Below are 15620 nucleotides of genomic sequence, written 5' to 3'. Positions count from 1 at the left end.
TGCCTTTGTTTCCCATTTGCTGTGATCACAGTTATACCACTAGTTAAAAATTGTTTTTAATTCATTATATGTTTATGTCTGTGTGCGTAGTGTTGTGCTTGTTTGGAGCACGGGGACCTTAGACACACTGAAGTATTTACCATGCCGTTGAGCTACTGCATCATTGCATCCTGGCCTGGCACACTGTACTGTCTTTATGTTTTTCCAACTTAAATATGGAATACAGTGTGATAAATGTGAATCTGGAAACTTCGAGAGTATTGAGTTGTCCTCCCTGGAGTCAGGTGGCTGACATATGACCCAGGGGCCAACTTGCCTGATTGGCTGGGTAAAGCTAGCTTTGCATTCAATTTCCAAACACCTTAAACATTTCCTTCCTGTTATTTTTTTTCCAGAAGTTCTGAGGAAGCGATTTTACTTACAGTATCAAGTAGCAGTGTATGTTAAGCCCCAGTAGAATAAGAGGGGAGACTAGAGAACTCTGGGAGTGCTGAACCAGTTCTGGTTATGATCTGGAAATTTAAAAAGGGTTTTTTTTTTTTTTTTTTGGCCTTGAACTTGAAATCCTCCTCCAGCCTCCATCCCTTAGTGTTCAGGGGTTAAAGTTGTATATGGCCATTTTGTCTTCAAAGTGCTTCTAAATGCTAAATGGATGTTTATCGTACAGTTATAGATATATTCAAAGTATACTATAATACTTGTTTTGAATGTACAGTAATATAGTGTCAGAGGCAAGAAAATTGCAATGACATTGTTTCGTGTGGTATATAAAAACTGGTTTCTGAAATGAGATGGAGTCTTTGCTTACATGATACTTTGGGCCTTTTCACACATACATTACTAGTTTAATGGTGGCTTAACCAAGGCCAATTTTATATTTAATGAATGAGTACTATATTAATTAAGCAGAGGTTTGTCTCTGCATTGTTTAAAAGGAAAAACAATGAATAAATATGCTTAAGCACTCTCTCGAGTTCTCTCTCTCTCTCTCTCTCTCTCTCTCTCTCTCTCTCTGTGTGTGTGTGTTTGAGTTTGAGCTATAGTGATAATCTTTCCTCCTGTGTTTTTAATCCCACCTCTTGAGGTGCAGTCTTTTGTAGGTTTCAATACATTACATGTCAAAAAAAATGAAGACAAACTGGTTTGTTTGCCCATATTTAGGTCTAAGAACAGATTATGGGCATTGTTAGAAGTTCTAGTACAGTTGAGAATGGACAACAATTCAATCTTTGGGCCTTTATTGTTTTTACTCTGACTTCTCAGGTTTAGTTTTCGTTTTCTTGCAAGTTTGAGAGGTAGAATATATGCCTTTCTGGACCTACTAGCTGTTTGTTTTTAATCTGGGATTGCGAGAGCCTCTTTCTCTGAGAGATAGTGTGACTACTAGCTGTAAGCTAAAGTCCAAAGTTTAAGAGAATAGTGAGGGCTTCACTCTGACGGCCTTCTTGGGTCCTTTGCTGTGAGGATGTGAATGCTTGCAGGGGCAGGGCAGGGGCAGTGTGGAGACTGTCCATGAACAGACAACTTTGAACTGTGGTGGCCCTGGCAGTCAGTCTGTCTTGTGATTTCTCCAGTGTGGGACAGTGTCCTGGTGTTTTCACAGTCTACTGTGCAGTTCACAATGGCACCCACACATTCTACATCTAGGAGGATTAGCCTGTCATTAGTTGCAGTTGATAGACTACTTTTTCTTTTTAAGGACAAAAATGCCATGTGTACCCAGCATTAGGAATCCTAGCAGCAGCTACATGAATTACTCCAGGAGACGTCTTTTCCTTGTTAGTTAGGCTGTGGGAATGCATGCTGGGTGGTAAGTTGGAGTCCAAGTGTCATGCTGTAGTTACTATTGGAGCAGAGCTGTTGGCGATGTACACCAAGGTAGTAAGTTCACAGCCACTCTGTTTCTAATACGGTGCAGACAGTAGTAAGCTGTAGGTAGCCTACGCTTTTTTCTGGTTACGCTTTGAGGAAGACAGTGTCTTACACATCTCTTGGGTAATTGTCAGAAGTACAAGGAATTGTCCCACCTTCAATTTCTGGGTTAAAAAACGACCTAGATGTTTTGGTTGTTTTTTATCCTAAGCCAAGCAGAAATGCACTTTGCATGGATACACAGGCTTCACTGTTGGTTGCTTCCTCATTGAGTACAAATCTATACTTTGCAAATGGGTAACTTCTTCAAATGGAGAGTGAGTGCGTGCGTGCGTGCGTGAGTGCGTGCGTGCGTGCGTGCGTGCGTGTGTGTGTGTTGCAGACCACTCTGTACCTCAAGTGTTGAATGTGTGCAGACTGGACTGTTTTCGCAGTGAGCAAAAATAGCACAGCCTTAGAATCAGAAGGACCAGACTGAAAAGCCAGAAAGTTAAAAGAAAAAGGCCAAATAGTCCTTGGTTTAGTAGCAGTGTTTTGCCTTTTAGTATAAGGCCCCCCGTAAGATGGGTAAGATGAACAGGTTGTGGTAGCTCATGCCACCTGAGCCAGCTTGGGTGTAAAAAGAGAGCTTTTGCCTCAAATAGCAACAGCTGCAGATTGAGGAGAGCCCTCCCTCGCTGGTTGCTGTGCATCTACTGATCCTTGGTTTGTTTCATAGTAATGGAGGTACCCGCACACGTCTGAAAAGTCAAGTTTCAACATTTTCTAACATGTTCTTTAGAAATCTACAGTTCTGCTTTTGAGATACAGACTTAATTATTAGGTTCAGTTAGGTAAGAGTCCTACCTGTAGTCCTACTTGTAGTCTGGAGGTGTCTCCCTGCCTCCAAAGCTGCGTTGTTGCACTTGTCATCTTAACTTGCTCACCTGTGCTGCTGGGGCATGGTCAGATGACCTGTGGCACTTGATGTGTTGCTCATCTTCTGCCCATCGCTAGCTTGTTAGGATGAAGGCTTGTCTTCTTTGATCTACTTCACGTAGTTCAAACACTCCTGACCGCTTTGCCTTTTAACCAGGTTTTATGTGTTTGGCATTTTGAATGAAGTTTATATACATTTTCTCAGAAATCATTAGTCATAAAAGTAACAAAGCATTTCAGATATCTTTGTACTTTTTATGAGTGTGATGTTAGGAAAAAGCGGTGTGAAGAACTACTTTCTTAGAAGTTACTGTTGAAGCTGGCTTTGAGGGGAGCAGAGGGATTTGTCAGTCTGAGAAGTTGAGCCTACGCAGGTGTGCTTCTGTGGCGTGGACACTGCTTGTGTGCACTTGCAGCCTGTTTCCATAAGAGGAGGCCACTTTATGTGGACTACAAAATGTGCTTGTGCCCAACGTGACTAACTTGGAAGAGGAACCTCAGATTTTACCTGGTTTTCAAAGACTCCAAGATGTCCTTTCCTAAAGATTAAAAGCCACTAATGTGAACCTCAATACATTTAATTAAAAAAAGAAACCCAGAACCCAAAAACCCCTTATGTTGCGGGCCCGAGAGGTGGCTCAGCACAAAGAAGTGCTTACTATCAAGCCTGAGGACTCGTTCCATCCCTGCAAGCACATGGTGGAAAGAGAACATCAGCTCTTGAAAATCATCCTCTCACTTCCACACACAGTTGAGTACACATGCGTGCACATGCACACGCATGCACATTAAATGTAAAACGGATGTTGAAGTTAGAAGGAGAGCAGATGGAAGGTCTGTGAGGAGTAATCACGCCCTTAAGTGTAGACAGTACTGTATCCTACACTGGGAGACTAGACTGCACTTGTATCCTACACCGCTCAGGCATTGGCGTGCAGTGATGCAGTGTTTATGAGTTTTGGGAATATTTTTCCTTCCTGCCTCATTAGACTTGTACATATCCATAATTATCTCTGTTTCTATTCAGTGTAAACCTAAGGAACAAAACAAATGGCTGATGTAGAAACTTTACTGAAGGATGCATATGAAGGAACATAGGCTGACAACTTAGACTCCCAACTGTGGAGAATTCCATGTTATGAGTGGAATCTGTTGGGTACGCCTTGCAGATGATTCGGTTTACAGGATCTAAGAGGCTTCTTTTGTATGCTTGGTCTCTGTTGCCCCTCAGTATCAGTGTCAGATTGCTGGACCATCAACATGTCCCGGGTGGCTCCTGTCTGCTTGCAATGGGGTTACTTCTTATTTCTCCCATCTTGGCCCAAGAGCTGTGGGGCAGTACTTCCATTGGGGCTTGCATTTCCCTTGCTGAAGAACTTCTGATTTTGTGTGCCCCTTGATTTGGCTCAGTTCTTAAAAGAGAGAATGCATGACTTTGTATATGGAACCGATCTACTGGGAACAGGTGAAATGAAGGCCTGGGTCGAGAATGACAAGAGACCCTTTCCTACAGCCATGAGCACTGGTCTCGGGAGACCGCTTGTGCTCTAGTCTTCTTCCCACTCGTAGAGTGAGCACTCTTGTTTACCCTCCTGAATTGGCAGAATAAGAAGCATCTATGTATGATCGTGCGGAAGTTGGGGAGCCTGGAGCCCCACACGGGCTCTGCAGCAGCACCCTGGCAAGAGCAGGCACACAGCAACGCCACAGAGCTCTGGCTGTTGAGAGATCTGTTTAATATGTGGAACAACTTAAAGCCATGGAAGTTTTATTTTTGTAATTTGCCTCAGTGATTACAAACCGCTCTTAGTGATCCTAGCTGTAGAAAAAGAGGTGTGGTTGTGCTGAAGGAGCTTAGCAGTTTTTTACTCTCTGGTAACATTTGGAGTTAAATTAAAAAAAAAAATCTGAGAAGTGTGTAGCATGTTTCTTTCATTTCTATGAAATGAAAAATAAGTCCTGGACTCTTACCAGTGTCAAGCCTGTAGACTGACAGCACCTCTTCTCTGGTAGCTACTTGTCATGGCCACTTTGTGATGACCTTTACAGAAGGCCTGGGCACCATGTCTCAGACACTGGTCCCTATCAGTCTGTCATCTCAGCTTCCTGATTCTCCCTCGTGTGGCTGTTGGCGACCTACAAGTAAGCAGATACAGAAAATGGGCTGGGATTCTTCGTGAAGAACTTAGTGTCACATGTGTTCCCAGCTTTTCTCCTGTGTCCAAACCCACTGTAGGCCATTTAGTCACCTCCAGAGTAAGACAGTGCTGACATTGTTTTCCCGTGCCTGCCCACCACTGTCTAACATAACCTTAGTACTGAGGTGGCCGTTACCCATCTATTCTTCTACCTTAATTAACACGGTCAGAGGGTGGCTTTACTTTTAAGAATCTACCAGAGCATGTGCTTTATGCTTTCTCCCAGTTAAACTTTCCATCTGGTTTTCAGAACCCAAGTTTGTGTCTTAGTTGTATGTCCTGAGTGCTGCTCATCAGATGGCTTTGCCATACAGAAATGTGAGGAAGAAATGTGATGAGCTTAAGTGATTTAATAATTGACCACACTCTACCTGAGATAGAGAAGGATTCATTATGTCTCATTTTTAAGAGTGAAATTAGAACCTGGAAAATGTCATTAACAGTATCCTTGGATCACAGAGGATGGAGGGGAGAATTGTATGGGAATTGAAGTTCCAGGGTGGGTACTGTGGGTGTTGTGACTTGAGGCAGCTCACATAATAATGTGAAGTTTAAAGCCGTGTCTGAGGTCAGGGGACCTGGATATGGGCTTCACAGTTCTCCTCCAGTTCTCCTCCTTCATGGTGCTAAAAGCAGCTCCCCAGCACCCATTACCCATGGTGTAGTCACTGACCTGTGTGCCTTTCTCATCCTAGCTCTCTGTTGAGTCTTTCTGTAGCCTACAACGAAAGCAGACTTTCAGTCATCAGATTTCCTTCCCCAAAGGGGCAGGAAGAAAGACTGCAGAAGCAGTAGACTGTGGATGGAAATGCTGTGAGATTAGGATAGGAAGAGGGATTCTAGGGATGGAAGTCAGGGGAAGAACACAAGACAAAAGACATGGAAGGAACATTGAACTTGAAATTATGACTTTAGTGGTAATCATGGGAAATGGACTTTGTTGGAGTGGAGTTGAGTTGCTGGGAAGTTGGTCTGGCTGAATGGTGAGGATTGGAGGCAGTGGACAACTAAGGCTGATGGCCTCTTTTGATTCTGTTGGTCTGCCACTCAGACCTTCAGTGACCTTTCATGATGAAGTGTAGAGTCTCAGAGTAATCTTGGTTAACTGTCTGTATCCAAGGACGAGGACAGTATGAACTCCAAAGAAAGATCCATGGACCTGGCTTTTGTGCTGCCCTAATTCTGTTGATACTGAAGAGATGATTAACTCCCCAGTGAGGAGGCAACACACAAGGAGAGTTCTGTGGACTTCTAAAATTAGTTCACTTACATGAGAATATGTAAGAACTTCACTGTTGTGCTGAATTTTTAATGTTGCTTGAGCAAACCTGGAATTTTGCATTTTCTTTGCTCCTGAACATTTTCAAGTGAAACATTATTCTCTAGTATTTCCTGTTGTTTGTCTAGTTTATTCGAATAGTAGAGCATAGTCCAGATCTGGGTTAAATTATTAATGTGCTGCCTTAAGCAGTTTTGATTTTGCAATCCCACCTTGGGCACTAGCAGTGTGAGGCTGTCCATTGTCTACAGAAGCTGCCATTTCAGCTGTGAGTGTCTTTATATGGCAGCCATTTGATCAGAAGCTCCTGTTTTCCTTTCAGAATCACGTTTATTCAGAGCAGTGATTTGTGTATTGACTGATACTTGTTGATGTAAACGAAAATGGAAGAGTGCTTTCCTCTAACCTGACCGGCATCCTTATACTGTGTGTAGAAGCTTTATGTATCTGCTTCATTTACCAGGCTAGTAATGGGTGGCAAGCATGGGGCGTGCTGACTGAGGCATTAGGAGATGGCTGCAGGAGAAAGAGCACTCTGAGCAGTATTTTCTTCATTAATTACGGTGCCAGAGCTACAGTTGTGAGGCCTGGGTAGGCATTTCCCATCTCTGATCTGTGGGTGTCTCTCTCTATTACAGGCATGGGTTGGTACTTGGAGGTCTTCTAGAAGAATGGTCTGTAGGTGGTGTAAGCGTCACATCCTAGAACATAGGCATGGTATTAACCTGACAGTGAGCCTAATACGAGGTTCTTAGCCTCGGCAGCTAAGAACATAGGAGTGGCCTTTTTGGGGAGGTCTATGAGAGACTTGATGCAGTGGATAATTGCTCTTTGTCTTGTTTTTTCTTCATCATTATGTGCACATTTCTTCCTCTATACACCAGGTGTTGTCTCACGCTATTCTTTGTCACTTCCATTTCACTCTCCTCATGTTTCATTCCTGTATCTTTCTTGTCTAGACCAAGTGGAGCAGCCAGCTGGCAGTAGCGCCATGTAGGACCTGCAGGAACCCCTGGTAAGTGCACTTGTGTACTTGCCAGCCACCCAGTGGTGCCTCTTGCCTCAAGGATAGAAGCTACAAGTTCCCCTTTCCCTTCAGAAAAGTCCTGATAAGTCATATTGTTTTCTCTTTTAATCTCTTTTAATGTAGCAGACAGAAACCGAGTACTTGGAAAGAACTTTCCTGTTTAAGGAGATGTGTCCAATAGCACTGGTGTGGTACCAGGCAGGCACTCACATACGCTGGAGCAGGATTTAATGTTTTCTGTCACAGATGTGTTTGTTCCTCTGTTCGTTGTCTGAGCCTTCAGTTTTATCCACAAAATAGCACTCTGATGGGGCAGTCAGGCAGTTTTTTGGTAGTCCATTCCGTCTCTAATCAGAGGGCCTCAAAAGAATCTTGATAAGTGGTTCTGTTTGAGAGAAATTTGATGTCTTAGCTCCATGAGCAAATGATAGTTTTGCTAGATTTCTGTTGCCACATAAATCCATTGTTCCTAAGTTACTTTGGTGGTTTCTTTCTTCATCTTTAGAATTAGTATATTGGTGGGTTTTTTTAGCATAATTATTAATAAATATGTAGGCTATAGAGTCTCATCTGTCTATAGTAACCTCAAATAAAGTAAGTACATGGGTTTAGTTCAGTGCTCTGATATTTGAGAGATCTCCCCACAGAGAGCTGGAGAGACTTTGCCGTGTTTTCATTTGAGGCTGACACACACTGGGACTGGAAGCATGCAGTCTGGGTAAAGCACCCTTCCCCTCTGCAGTATGCTGTGAAACATACTCCAGTGAGTCAGCAATCCCTACAACTGACAGCTGTGTCACCGAGAGTCATTGGTGCTCTGCTTGAAAACCAGGCGTTGTAACTGCTGTGTGTACCTCTTGTTAGTCCTCTGAGAAAGGTACAGGAGGTGGGTACTCATCCTCATGCCGCCTAATGTGCTCTGTCCTCACAGCGGGTGGCATTTCCGTGGTGGCTGTGGCTTTACAGGGACTCCCTGGAGAGTAGTAGACAAACTTGGGGAGTTCAGAAAGGGATGTGTGGCGTGAACTAGCTGTTCTAAGGGTGTTGTGTCTGTCTTAAGGCAGGGAACACAGTGTAACACAGCGTTTGCTTTTCACATGCCTAAGCAGCTAAATTTTGTACATCATGCTGCTTGTTCCATTACAGTAGAAGTATATTTAATGTTGTGCTTCCATATGCCTGGTGTGCGTCATGACTCTCCTTGTGCTACAGCACCTAAGTTGTAGAAAATCTTTGAATTTCCTTGCCAGAGTATTTTGGTCAACAAATTGACACCTGTTTCTATTTAATTTTACAATGTGCTTTATTTCTAATGTATCTGAAACTTACTGCAGGGGTGGGGAGCGTGTTTAGATTACAGTTCTCCATTTGAAAACCCGTGAAGAGTTATTTCTCAGTCTGCGTGAGGACATGAGGGTGGTACTGATCACACTGAGTACTGGTAGTCGTTAGAAGAAGGCGTGATTTAGATGGGGGGCATCTCTTTCTTGTAGCTTTGAGTAGAATGTGTGCGGGTTCTGCTGCTGACCTGTGCCACTGGAGCAGGTCAGCTGCCCTGTCTCATCAGATGTCCTTTGTGTTTTTGTTTGTGGTTAGCATGCGTCTTGTTTGGAGTTACTAATCTGATTGAGACTAAGCATCATACACACAGGAAGGACGTAGACATACTGAGGACAAGGAACTGTTGAAGGGGAGAGGATCAATTTCTGTTCAACACAAGTCCTTCTAAAGCTTGGGTTTGCAATTACCAGGGAAATTGACAGGGGAGTCTGAAGAGCCTCTGTGGGAAGTGCCTGGGTGTCTGTCTGCCTTGTGCAGTGCCAATTAGGATGAGTCTTCACCTAGAGATGGGATCAGTCGTCCATTGCTCTGGCCCTCCGCTTCTTACCAGAGTGGATGAGCTTTTGGTCATGAGTGTGCTTGTGTTCCTAGCCACGTTAGGTGTGTGTGGAAAGGAGCATGTGGCCATACTGTTGGGAACTGCTAGCCATATTGTTGACCCTCTTCCCCCACTCCTAAAGGAAACAAAGCAAGCAAGCCTGTTGTCTTACTAGCTAGAGGATGGGGCACTTAAAATGCTGTCTTAGGACTTCCCCTTGAAAGACCAACAAATAGCTTGTTCTGTGCAGTCCACTCGCTTCCTGTTATGGCTGCTAGATCTGTGTCAGATCTTTAAATTAGTGCTTTATATCGTAGTTGACTTCTGTGCTTTTCATGGTCTTTTCAATTATGCCATTTTTGTGTTTCTGACATGAAAACCATCTGTTGTCTTCATTTTAGCTGATCATACTCCTCTCGTGGTCATGTGCTATTGGGGCTGTGGAGAATTTGATCTCTCTGTTCCATAGTAATGAGTGGTTTCTTGTCGTCTATGGAGGAGCAGGGAAGCTTTTCCTCAGGATATCTGGGAGTGGAGGGGAGTGTGTGTGAAGAGAATAATGCCAGAAGAGAAGGACGTGCTTGGGAAAGGACTTGAGACTCACCTGGCTCTGGTAATTCTGGGTTACCAGTTTGGGGCCAGTACTGCAACATGCTGTGTTCCTTTGGGGCTTCAGTTCACTGTTGAAGCTTCTCAGGAGAGGTCGTGCTTTAATCAGCTTTCTATAGTTTGGGATCACTTGGAGTATAGTTAGTTTTCCTTAACTTTGGGTGCTCCGTGTTATTAATGAAATAAGGGACATGTTTGTTATTTCTCTGCATTTGAGAGAGGCCATATTTACCCCTTATAATATAGTGCAATGTCTGCTTCCAAAGTCAAAGGTTGCAGTTACGGATTATCCTGTCTTGACCAATAAAACATTTCAAGTTGTGACATACTGTTTCTCTCTAATATGCGTTTTCCTGTATTATTTATATGATTTCAACTTCGCTGATTCTAAAGATTTTATTATTTGTTTTTCTAACTTTTTAAGAATACATTGTTCATGGGGTTGGGGATTTAGCTCAGTGGTAGAGCGCTTGCCTAGGAAGCGCAAGGCCCTGGGTTCGGTCCCCCAGCTCCGAAAAAAGAACCCCCCCCAAAAAAAAAAAGAATACATTGTTCATTAATTTGATAGCTGTGTGAAACTAAGGACCAAAGATCTAAAAAAAAAAATATGCAGGACCTACGAGTTTCTTTTTCTGACAGACTTGATATTTTTAGTCATTATCCATTCTTTTCTTTGGAAATCCAAAATGGTAATTGCCTACAAATGCATTCTGCTTTGCTTGGGCTAATACTTGTCTCGAGGGTCAGAGTGTAATGAGTGACTGAGTAAATAGATATATGCTGCGTTTCAGGGAAGAAGAAATCACACGAGAACAAAAACAAAGGCATCAGAACCCACCCCACACAGCTGAAGGCAAGTGAGCTGGACTCTACCTTTGCAAACATGAGGGGCTCTGCAGAAGGTGAGTGCTGGCCATACTTGGTGATCTAGACTTGTGTTAACCGCTTCTTTTCACATTTTGTATCCTGGCTAGCCTGCCTGAGAAGTGCCCAAGAAATATAGAGGGCTTAAACACCAAGAAAGCTGTCTGAGTTTACTGTAGTAAGCTGAACTTTCCACACTCTACTTCCTCTTCAGAATGCAATTATTGTCCCCATAAAGCATGCAGCATGGCTATATTCATAAAGAGAGACAGGCAGAGGGACTCAGGCCTTTAGTGTAAGCATGAGAGGCAGAAGCAGGGGGTCTGACTTCCAGGCTGGCCTGGCCTATACAGTGAAACTGACTAAACATCTTTTTATTTATAGATAGATAGATAGATAGATAGATAGATAGATAGATAGATAGATACATACATACATACATACATACATACATACATACATACAAACAAACAATATGTTGAATGACATAAAAACAAAGAGGACTCCTAGGTTACTAGCAATGTGACATTCTGATCTACTCAGTGATTACAGGGGTGTATTTACTTAGGAAGAAATTGTCTTGTGGTATACCTTATGATTTATCTGTACTAGTGTGTGTATCTTCAATTAAACATTTACTTACAAATAACAGACAGTTTTGATTTTGTATAGCAGAATGAAAAGTGTTTCTACTTTTTATCAGAATTTTAAAAAATCGTACTTTATGTTTCTTTCCATAGAGTTCTGTCTTTTTATGTGCCTCTGAGTGTTGATATTCTAGATCTTTCATGATATGAGAGTTTACAAAGAAGCAGTTTGACAGTCACTCAACTTAATCTCTTTAGTCTCCATATTTGGGACTTTCGTGTGCCTCAGTTTGTTACAGGCCAATTTACACAGAGACAGGAGCTTGGTTGAGTTGTTCATTGTGACACAGACAGGCAGACTTCAGAATATAGACTTGTGATTCTTGCAAAAAGCATCTGTGTATGTGGGAGCCATGGGGAGGTCAGTATTTTGAATACCTTTCATGGCCATTTAATTTGCCCAGTTTGTGCTGATAACATCAAAAGAATCATAGATTTTATGCCCTTTTGAGAATCAAGAATGGATAGGTTCATTGAGTGACGTGACCCTTAGGGTGGCTAAGGGAGTCAGGTAGAAGGTCAAACAGAACATTTAACTGGAAGGAGGGGAACCTGGCCTCCTCCACTCCCAAAACCCCTTTGTGCTCGACACGTGTGGGAAGTGAGATCAGTTCAGTTCCTAGCCTAATTTTTTTTCAGTTAGGTCTAACTTTTGCCTTCTGAGAGCAGCAGATTTGCTAAGACATTTGAGCAATAAAAAAAAAAAAGCAAAACAATTTTTATTTTAAAGTAGAGTTTGAGGGTGGGCACTGGTTAGTGCATGCCTTTAATCCCAGCTGGGAGATAGTTCCAGGACAGCCAGGGCCACACAGAAAAACCCCGTCCTGAGACACAAAAACAACAACAAAAGTGGAGTTTGAAATTTTAAGAGATTAGTAAATTTTAAGAGTTAGTAACTCAAGAGTTATATTTCTTGCTCTGCCATAAAACTACAAAAAAGACACTTGATGCTCAGGTCCAGTGTTTGGCACTGGGTCAACATAAGGTAGCTGATGACCCAAGGTCTCCCAGCCCTGTGTATAAAAGCCCAAGAAGGTGGGCAGTGCTTTGGGGCCTGGCTTATTGGTAAGGTTGTACACATTAAGCTCCTATTACTTCCTTTAGGCCATTGGTTCTTAACCTATGGGTCACAACCCTTGGGGATCGCATATCAGATAAGCTGTTTATCAGATATTTATATTACGATTCATAACAGTAACAAATTTATAGTTATGAAGTATTAACAAAATAGTTTTATGGTTAAGAGTCACCGCTGTTTTAAAGGGTCCTACCATTAGGAAGGTTGAAAACCACTGAAATAGTTTCAAACCAGATTGATCACCAATTGTAGGGAGCAGCTTTTAAAACTAAGGAAACCACAGATCATCACAGAAAACAAATTTTAGAGAGACATTTTTGAGCCATTTTGAGCCAACATATTTCTGTTATTCTGTGTTGGCTTTTTTGGCCCAGTGTCGGGGTGTCTGTTGAAAATGTATCTGGGAGCACATTTGAAACGCGCTCTCACCACCGTTGACTGCTCTCCTGGCCTGTTGAAAGCACACAGAAGGTAGCAAAGGTGTCCAAGGGAGACAATCGTGATTTCTATTTAGAAACAGGCGCTTCCTGCTAATGAAGTGTCAGCAGATGGTAGCCGTAGGGCCCGCTTTCTAGAAAATAGCAAAAGGCTGAGGTCCGGGGTTTTAAGTGAGCTTACATTCCTAACGTATATTTGTACAGACTAGCATTTGGCCACTTTTTAGCCTCTCCTCCCTCCACTGTTCCCTGTCTGTGTATCCTGACACTTGGGCCACTCTTTTTTGCCTTTGTCTCATGGCATATTGTCCAACAGCACCACCCTTGCCTTGGTCTCAGCATTTAAGCCTTTCTCTGTCTCTTAATCTGCCTCGTAGTTCAAGTTTCCCAAATGACGTTTCTGTATTCAGATGCATACTGGACGCCATTACATCGTGATTGACCCCTTTTGCCTTCTCCTTTATCCTTGATGCTGGTTACCTTTGGGTTTAGCCTGTGTAGCACACTTCACACTACTCATGCTTCCACAAATATGGCCACAAATTCATTAGAGGACACTTGTTTGCTTGTTGTGTGTGGCTTCTGCCAGAGTAAAACTGAACTTTGTAATTTTATCCTGCTGTGAACGTAGGACATATGTGTGGGAGTTAGGGTAAGAGTCTTGCGGTCTCGTGTGACCTGTGCCGTGTGCTGTACATGCTCCTTAGCGATCTGTTGGAGAACTGTAGGAAAAACTGTAGCTCTGCTGCTGCTCTTACCGGGTGACTGTGGGGGAGGGGCAGGATTCAGTACCATGGCAGGTCATCTGTCTGCTGGGCTGCTGATACTGTGGCCCACTCCACCAGCGTTCACCTTGCATCTTCTTAATCTCTGCTCTGGAGGAGTCTTCTGTTCTCTTCCATGCACGAGCCCATTCTCTTCCTTTGTAGAGCACTTTGAAAGAGCTGCTACTATCCCTTCTGTTTCCTTCCTTCCCTCTGGGAGTTTGTCCTCACTGTTCTGCTGTGGCTGTTGTCTTAGTCACCAGACCTCCCTGTTGCGAAATGGAACGCACCCCAGTTTTAGTCCTTTATTATTTACCCCAGCCTCCTGCAGCTCTGGACTGAGTGAACCATTCCTTCCTTGTGCTTGTTTCTTGGCCATTCCTTCTTCCTAAGTCCTAGTTTGTGCTCTGTCGCTGTAAAACAGCGGCCAAGAGCAGCTTTGGGGAGGAAGCGGTTTATTTGGTTTGATTTATGGCCCATTGTTGAGGGAAGACAGCAGGAACTGAAACTATGACCATGGGATGTTACTGCATCGGCTTGTTTCAAAGCTGATTTCTCAGCCACCTTCCTTATATAGCCTGGGAGGGACCACATGACCAGTGATTACATTGCCCACAGTGCACTAGACCCTCCCACTAGACCATCAATCAAGAAAATACCCATGGACATGCCTATAGGCTGATGTCATAGAGGCACTCCCCCAGTTGAGATTCCCTCTTCCTAGCTAAGTCAGATGGTTAGCCTCTCAGTGTCTGGGATATAGTCCTTCCCTGTTTGTCTGCTCTCTGGGTAATGTGCAGTTCACTGTCCATTTACTCTCTCCCCTAGGGCAGGCCCTCCAGCCTCTGTGTTGACATAAGATCTTGGGAAGTTCTACTTGATAGCATCACTGAGATATTTACCTATATATTACCATACCTTAAATTCCAGCTCATCCTAAGTAAATTCATGCATTTTTCTTCTGCCCTATGCATACATAGACATCCTTGTTCCTCCTATGGTCTTTGGTTTGGTAAGCAGGATTATTGCAGTTTCTTTCTTTGGCTTCTCATCACACCCAGTCAACAAGCACATTTTGTCAGCTTCATTTCCAAAATACATGTACTCAGGGTCTGATTACTTCCCACCACCTTCCCCAGCCTCCTACCTGCATGCCATCATCCTGCAGCTCTCCTGAAGCAGTGAGCTCTTCTTGCCCACCTCCTTCCTTTATCCACATAGGTTTTCATTTTCTTCCCAGTGAGCAACATGATTCTCTTGAAAGTAGAGCTGAAATACTTTTCTGTTAGAACTCCCTACAAGCTCTCTTTGACCTGGGGCAATAGGTAGCTTCTCATGGTGTCTTATCCTCAGTACTGTAGGTTACCCCAGTCTCATCTCCTGACTTTGAACCTGCATAGTGCCATTTGACGTAGGTCATGTATTTTATTTGCTGCTTCCTCTGCCCAAGGCATTCTGTCTACCAGATGATTGCATGCCTTTTTTTTTTTTTTTAAATGTCTCCGATCAACTGTGGCCTCGTTAGCAAGCCCTCTCTGGGCTGTCTAATTCAGATGGGAAAGAGCATAGACTCACCAGTGATTGGTTGGGGATTGCTGTTTTATTCAGTAAAATGCTCCTTAGGCTTCTAAAGATAGACGTTTCTTTGACTAGAAGAGTGGATTTCATCATCTAGACCAAGTTCCATTCTTTAGTTACACTACGAAGAGTTTAATCTGATAGTTTGAATCATGAGGAATTGGAATATGTAGCCAGGCTCATTGGTTGATTCTGGCTGTTCCAGCACAGTTGTAGGCACTAGTTTTTATGAACAGAAACGCTTAGTACTCTGTGGTCATGCTTGTCCTGATGTGTCCAGAGCATGGCCTGGTCCTCAGCGGTCTCCTTCGTTTGTGAAGTCGGTGGAGGGGATTTGTACCCAGCTCAACCTCCAGATGAACCATTTTTGCTCACATATCTTAGCAGCTTTCAGCAGTAGAGTCCTAGGAGGCCATCACAGCAGCTACTGGGTCTTTATCTTTGTGCTTCTGCTCCTCTGTGCTCCTTAG

At 43.3% G+C, this 15620-nt stretch overlaps 1 protein-coding gene across 8 annotated transcripts in view; it reads left to right on the top strand.

Annotated features, from left to right (window-relative positions):
• Prdm2 (PR/SET domain 2) overlaps positions 1–15620 on the top strand; it is a 110586-nt gene that overhangs the window by 65104 nt on the left and 29862 nt on the right. For 4 of the 8 annotated variants that reach the window (XM_087549473.1, XM_087549471.1, XM_087549472.1 and 1 more), the window contains one exon: positions 10574–10684. The exons of 3 other annotated variants lie outside the window; for them this stretch is intronic. In XM_087549473.1, the coding sequence (XP_087405599.1) occupies positions 10574–10684 (111 nt within the window). Of the gene's footprint in view, positions 1–7226; positions 7283–10573; positions 10685–15620 lie in introns of those variants that run through there. One more of the 8 variants, XM_087549474.1, reaches the window with a different exon arrangement.

This window comes from Rattus norvegicus, chromosome 5, assembly GCF_021556685.1.
Source record: "Rattus norvegicus strain SHRSP/BbbUtx chromosome 5, alternate assembly SHRSP_T2T, whole genome shotgun sequence".
NCBI classification, from domain to species: Eukaryota; Metazoa; Chordata; class Mammalia; order Rodentia; family Muridae; genus Rattus; species Rattus norvegicus.
This window is presented reverse-complemented; position numbering and strand designations above follow the sequence as displayed.